This window comes from Anopheles arabiensis, chromosome 3 (assembly GCF_016920715.1).
Source record: "Anopheles arabiensis isolate DONGOLA chromosome 3, AaraD3, whole genome shotgun sequence".
Lineage (NCBI taxonomy): Eukaryota > Metazoa > Arthropoda > Insecta > Diptera > Culicidae > Anopheles > Anopheles arabiensis.
The window spans coordinates 91,699,954-91,706,472 of record NC_053518.1 but is presented as its reverse complement, the minus strand read 5'-3'; the positions used below and the strand labels follow the sequence as shown (position 1 = coordinate 91,706,472).

The following is a 6,519-nucleotide window of genomic DNA, read 5'->3' as shown; positions in this document are numbered from 1 at the left end:
CATTGTGCCAGCCTTGCGAAACAATTACAACGCCCAAGGGCTGTTAAAATATTGTGAATAATATACTGCGTAAAAACGCAAACAGCATAATAGATTTCTACCGATCGCGTTTGTTCACATACAATAAACAATCAAACAAAGCGCATCCTTTATCCGGCATCTAGCCTGACAGCTGGTATCGGTACGGTTTCGTTCGTCCCCGTTTCCAATAACAACGCAGCGTGTAATCTATCCAAAGTACGCAAAACCCTAAAAAAAAATAACCGCAACAATCAGTGCCTTACACCATCTTTCTATTGCTTCTGTTATAGCTCCAAGATGAGGAGGTAACGTTTGTTTCTCGTTCAGTTAGGTCGCACAAGCGTACAATGGTGAGCCAAAAAGTATTTAAAATTCTAACGAAACAGCACAGCCGCTTGTGTTCTGTATCCCTGAAGGAAGACCTGCAGAGATGTTTCGTATCGTTTTGTACCTGTAAACGTCGGTGAAAGGAAAAAAACGACCGCAACTGCATACACTCCACACATGCACGATGCCGCCAGCCGTATGCGGAGTGTTTCGATTGCAAAACAAATATTGCTTCTAGTAGCGATTGAGCACGTTATTGGGAGCGTTTTTCAATCTGGACCACAACGAACGAACTGGCAAAATTGGTGACGCATACTATCGTGGTTTGAAAAACTTGATGTGTTGGGGGTGATTTGTTGTTCCACCCACGCGGGGTGTGAGTTCTAGCTATGAAGATATCATTATTCACGGTTGGTGGCTGGAAGCTACGCAAGTTTGCCAGGATACGTTCGGATATATGTATGGCCGTTGTTTTTGTTTCATTTTCGAAAGGGTCAAAGGTTATGTGTATGAAATAGGACATGCCATCTTTCTGATGTGAAGAAATAATCAAGCGGAGTACAACCAATTAGTTTACATTAAAACACGCCAAAATATATGCAAAATGAATATCAAACGCCTGAATGTATGTAACGGACATGAATCTTTCATTGTTAACCTACAATAAGCGAGCAAAAAACTCATGTACAAGAAGCTAACATCAATCACTTTCAAACATACTAGATTGAAAACCTTGTTGCAGCTAGTATAAAGTAAAAGCTTTCGCCTCAGCTACGTCGCCTAAATGTATGCAAAACAAATATATGGCATTGCAATTGAAATGATTGCTCCCACTAGCCACTTTACATTACCTTCAATCGCATATTCACCCATATATAGTGGAAGATGTTTGTGAACAATATGAGCAAAAATTAATAAGACAACATTAATCACCTAGCCAAAAAGATAATCCTTGCTTTCCTTATGCCTCCTTTCTCGCCATGGTTCTACCGCCATTTATCGGGTCAGCTTTGGTGGCCTTCGACAACCAAACGCGTACACCATGTGCCGAACTTTCACGTCACGTCTCGCGGTCATTAGACGAAGGCCGAACGGATATCGCCACACGGAACCGGGGAAGGAGTTAATCTTACCAGCAAACAATACCACTATTGACAGTGTGGTGGTGGTTTTGCCGTCGTGCGTTTGGTCAAACCGGGCCGGGAAGGATTAATGTGAAGCTCATTTAGCAACGATGGGAGGCTTTCCTCCCCATCCAGTTGATAATAATGATGACGTAGTGCAAGGAAATCTGTTCGAAACAGGTTTGAAATTAATATAACATTGGACTGTCTGTCCATTCGCTAAAGGTGCACTAATTGAAGATGACATGCTGGAAAGGGGGCTGGTTAATCTGGACGTTGAATGATTGGCGGATTTTCATAAATGCAGGTTAATATCGTTAATTAATAAATGAGCTGTGAAAGTTTGTGATTGAATGATTACATCGATAGCTCATGGAAATATATCAGGGTACGCTCAAAATGCGGTTATAATTCATCCCATCAATGAAGTATCCTCTTAACGAGCATCCAAACCCATTTTCCATCTCTTGTACACATCGTTTAATTGGTTGATAGTTATATAAATCAATCAATACGATAAGAGGAGCGGTATTTTGAAATGGTAATCGACACAAAGAAAGGAACCGGATATATAAATAATGAGAAAAGCGCCACTTGATAGGACACAATCGTACGATCCTTGGTCTCCTTTTTGCATTCAAACGCACCGAACGTCCAGACGAATCTGCTCAATGTACGGTCTATTCCAGTGCCAGTGGGATTCACTCTAGCACTTCCGGCACAAGAACTCGATTCGATTTCAACTGTTGTTGAAATATTCAGCCCTCAACAACAACTCAACAGCGGCCTTTGCTGGGCAGCAATGGCTTGCTAAAGGTGAAGCAGGAAACCTTGCTAATGCAGTTCGCAAATATGAGAACTATTAAATTTCGCACAAATGTTCCAACGCAGCTCAGTCTCGTTAAGTGGGTACATCGAAACAAAAAGATACATTTTATTTATGGAGCTAACATGCAAAGTTTGCTTGTGAAGAGTACATTTATGGGCTGGAGCGCTATGATGATGGGTGGTTTTGATTAGATTTTGCTGCGTATCTGTGGTTTTGCCCTGTTTACTTACGTTATTAGTTGCACCAGATTCATTAGCGTCGGAGTGTACATCAAGGCGTCTGTGTGTGTGTGTGTGTGTGTGTGTGTGGGACGAAAATAGATAAAACGTGGCCCGTTTGCATGTGAGATTCAAATGCGAGGAGAAGCGTTTGTACGATGAGACTCAACGTCCCGGGACAAAAACACACTTGCACTAACGTATAAATCTTTCGCCCCACAACATGACAGAAAAAGACCATTACACAGTCACTGCAAGCTGGACTTGGATCTTCCACCGATCCGGCTCCTAGCTGGAAGCCCCAGCAGCTTGGGCACCAAGGCCTTGGCAAAGGACCTTTCCAGGCTAAAGCCATCCTTTCCGAGTGTGCAAATGAATAAAGCTGCTTTTAGTTAAGCTCCAAGGGGGAGAAATGTGTCTCGCTTGAACGGGGGAAGCTCACAAGACTTTTTGTAACGGCCAGCCATGTCGTACCGGGAAGTGGATTGTATGCGCTCTGAAAGTGGTGAAAGTGTTGAAAGTGTAAATTGTTTTCCAAGAGTTCGTTCCCGCACGTCTACCCATTCTTTCATGCACTTATCCCAACTGTCTCATTTAAATCGGCCCTTATTAGCCGTTAGCTTGCACGCTTCGTACTTAGGTTGATAGTTTCCTGAAAGTTGGTTACAACTATCGTCACCTTATGGCTTGCACTCTTGTATCAAACTGATTAAATTTTAGTGGAAACAAATACACTTGACCCTTAAAAGTAACGAGCAAACAAAGAACAAGAGAACAGTTTTGAATTTAATTAACCGTTCCCGTAGCGATTCCGAGTAGTGGAAATAAATGTTGCCAACTCAAAACTTTCCCCAACTTGAACCACACTTCCGTCTTATCACACCCATGACTTCCTGGATTCACATTGCATTGCAAATCAGTGCCGCGTTCCTCGTTATCGCGCTCCACGACAGCCACTAAATCATAACGCGCCACATGCAAAACAAACGAGCATCGATTTATGTTAATATACACGATACGCAAATTCTGACAAATCGGCGCCCAGCATATCTCGCGCTGGTTGTAATGTGGTTGTTCACGTGTGCCTAGTTCCCGCCCGAAAGCCTGCGCTTAGCAACGTACACGGCGTTCCTTTTCTTAAGCCTTTTTTTCGGAGAGGTTTTTGGTAGGAGAAGGACAAAAAAATGACACGCCAATTCATATCAATATGACTTTCACTGCACTTTTGTTGACGGTTGGCCGGATCAGTCACTCACATTGTTGGGCAAATTGTAATGTGTGATGGTTATTATTCACACTGGAAGGCGCCGGATGGATAAAAACTTCTTGTTGCTATGGATTAGATGAACTGTTGGAATTTAAAACAAAGGAAACATTCGATTGACGTAGTTTTTATGCTGAAATATCTTGCTCAACTTTTAGTATCAATCATAAGCTATTAAAGATTTGAAAATATTCTTTTTGGTCATCATTGGAGAACCCATTCTTACATCATCTTCTTCGTGATAACTAAGCATGTTTATTACTATTCACAAACAATGTCCCACAGCACCGTTCACCGATCATCGGTCCGTTTCACTCTCCCCCTGCCCATCACCCTCAACGGCAGCACCCTTAACCTTTGGCGCTCGATAATCGTACGCGGCAATTTCTGGACGCTCCCGCACCAACCCGTCGTACGCCTCGACAATGCGCAAACACTCCGCAACGGAAAGCTGAAACGATCGTGCCAGCGGATCTACATCCGCCCGCTTGAACGTCTGCTCCGTCAGCTCTTCGCGCACTGCCGGCGGGTAGAGGTTGGCCACACCGCGACGGCAATACTTTTGCCGCATGGAAAATATATGCCTAACGACCTTTTCCACCGTGTCGAAGTGGACCTGCGTGAGGGGCGTTTGAAGCGGTACAATCGTCACGACGCCGACGTCTACCTCCGGCTTCGGCACGAACGCACGGCCCGAGATCATGAAGCGTAGCTCCGGCGTGCTCCAGATTTGATTCATCACCGACAGACGGCAGCGCTGATCGGACAGTATCGGGGCGACGATCCGCTCGGCCACTTCCTTCTGAAACGTCAGCGTTAGGCTGGCCCGTCCGTACGACCAAGCGCCCGTCCGCAGGCTCATATCGCGCAGCCAGTTGATGAGCAGCCGCGTCGAGATGGCAAAGGGCAAATTGCCGATCAGATGTACCGGTGCCCGCTTCCTGTCCATCCAGTCGTGCGGTGGGCAGTCGGGAAAGGCCTCCGCCACCCGGTAGTCCAGTATGTCGCCCTGCACGATATCCATGCGCATGAACGGTTGCGCCACCTCGGCCAGCATCTCCATCGTGGGCATGAAGCGACGGTCCTTCTCCACCACCACCAGATGCCGGGGGTTCTGCCGGATGATGGAGCGGGTGATGCCGCCCGGTCCCGGACCAACCTCGAGCACGTAATGGTCACGTATGTTACCGGCGGCCCGCACGATCTTGTCGGTGAGCCGCTCGTCCATCAGGAAGTTCTGGGACAGCTGCTTGATGGCACGCAGCTGGTACAGCTTGACCAGATCGCGGATGGTGGGCAACGGTGGCAGCCGGATGCCGGTTGAGGTTAGGGCTTTCGATATTTTCGTCGAAGCGGACATCTTGTGTGTGTGAGTGTGCTACTGCGGAGGCTCTTACAAACTAGTAACGCGAACGAAAGAATATGTAATAAAATAGGTTTCTGAGAAAGAGGAAAAACACTGACGTAAGCGGTTGGTTCGTTCTTCCATGATGTAAACATCCACACTTACCCCGCTCTTACAGCGCCTTGTTTTCCACCTCTAGCTTGACCGGTTCCTCGAAATCGTCCAGGAATTTCTCCTGCTTCACCGACAGCATCGAGTAGAGGTAGATGCCGAGCACGGTGCCGCCGAGCGCGATGCCGGTCAGTTTGTTATTGCGTCGCTGGCGCTGCAACTTCTGGACACGCTGCAGGTTCTGCTGCTCGATCAGGCGCATAAAGTCGACCTCCGCCTTTTTCAGCTTGCGGCCCGATTCCTCGATTTTGAACTCAACCTTCGACGGACCCTCGCTGGCGGACATTTTCTGTGGCTGGGAGCGGGAAGCTGCTGCTGCACTGCGCGGAGTGTTGTTATTTCACAACGAAAAATCACAATCTTTCTGCTGGCTGGCACATTGAACGGGGTTTGTGTGCGAGTGTGTATGCGAAGGTCTGGCTGTCTAGCGTGTCGGGCAAGCATGGAAGGGTAGCTGTCAAATTGGCGATGATGATATAACAAAGAATTTAGTCTTTTTGAATGAAAAAATGCTATGTAAAAAACGAATTTGCATGTTTTTGGGGACATTGAATCGTTAGAAAAGGAATTGTTTTTGTTTTTGCTCAAAAAATATTTTAAAATGTATAAAAAAATACAGACGTCATCCACGCGACCGTACGTAGACTGCAAAACAACCATGGCAATCAAACAAACATGCGGTGCTGTTTTGTTGTGTTATAAAAAATAATATTATTCAAGCATATTTCTCAGCATAAATCATTGCAAATTGCAGCATAAATGCAAATTCAAAGTAGAATAAATTTCCGTTGTATATTTAAAATTTGCAGAAAATCTTACATGGTGTAACAAATTTCGACGGTCACTGTGTATACCAAACACTGCTCCAATGGCGACTGCACTCACACTACCACACGATCAGCTCTCTTTCACATTGGCTACAGCTGATTTTGTTTTGTTTTCCATATTGCTAACGCGAGCAGCACATTGACGGTAAGAAATAGAAGCTTAGCTCATTGGCAGGCATTTTACTACTCTAATTTTCCAGTTAAAAGGACAAACTAACCCAACAGAATCTTTTGGGGAAGTTAATACAAGGTTTAGAATGGGAAAAAGAATTTTATCCATTTCCTGGTTCAGCAAACGCGTGTGTTGGTGCAAGAGGAACAACAAACTCACCTGCCTGTGTGTTTTCTCTCACTGGTAGTCTCTTTCTCTTTCTTTCTTCCGCTCTTGTTCTC

At 45.4% G+C, this 6,519-nt stretch overlaps 2 protein-coding genes across 3 annotated transcripts; both read right to left on the bottom strand.

Annotated features, from left to right (window-relative positions):
* Nucleotides 1-4,018: 4,018 nt before the first annotated feature.
* Nucleotides 4,019-5,167, bottom strand: LOC120905243 (dimethyladenosine transferase 1, mitochondrial). The gene has a single exon (XM_040316135.1). The coding sequence runs from the start codon at nucleotides 5,141-5,143 to the stop codon at nucleotides 4,082-4,084; it is 1,062 nt and encodes a 353-aa protein (XP_040172069.1). The 5' UTR covers nucleotides 5,144-5,167; the 3' UTR covers nucleotides 4,019-4,081.
* On the bottom strand, nucleotides 5,062-5,719 carry LOC120905245 (cytochrome c oxidase assembly factor 3, mitochondrial). 2 transcript variants are annotated; one of them, XM_040316137.1, is made up of 2 exons: nucleotides 5,294-5,719; nucleotides 5,062-5,183 (listed from the first exon to the last, which is right to left on the bottom strand). In XM_040316137.1, the coding sequence occupies exon 1, from the start codon at nucleotides 5,583-5,585 to the stop codon at nucleotides 5,301-5,303; it is 285 nt and encodes a 94-aa protein (XP_040172071.1). In that variant the 5' UTR covers nucleotides 5,586-5,719; the 3' UTR covers nucleotides 5,062-5,183; nucleotides 5,294-5,300. The 2 variants fall into 2 exon arrangements, with proteins under 2 accessions (XP_040172071.1, XP_040172072.1); XM_040316138.1 differs by having other exon boundaries at nucleotides 5,139-5,242.
* Nucleotides 5,720-6,519: the final 800 nt, after the last annotated feature.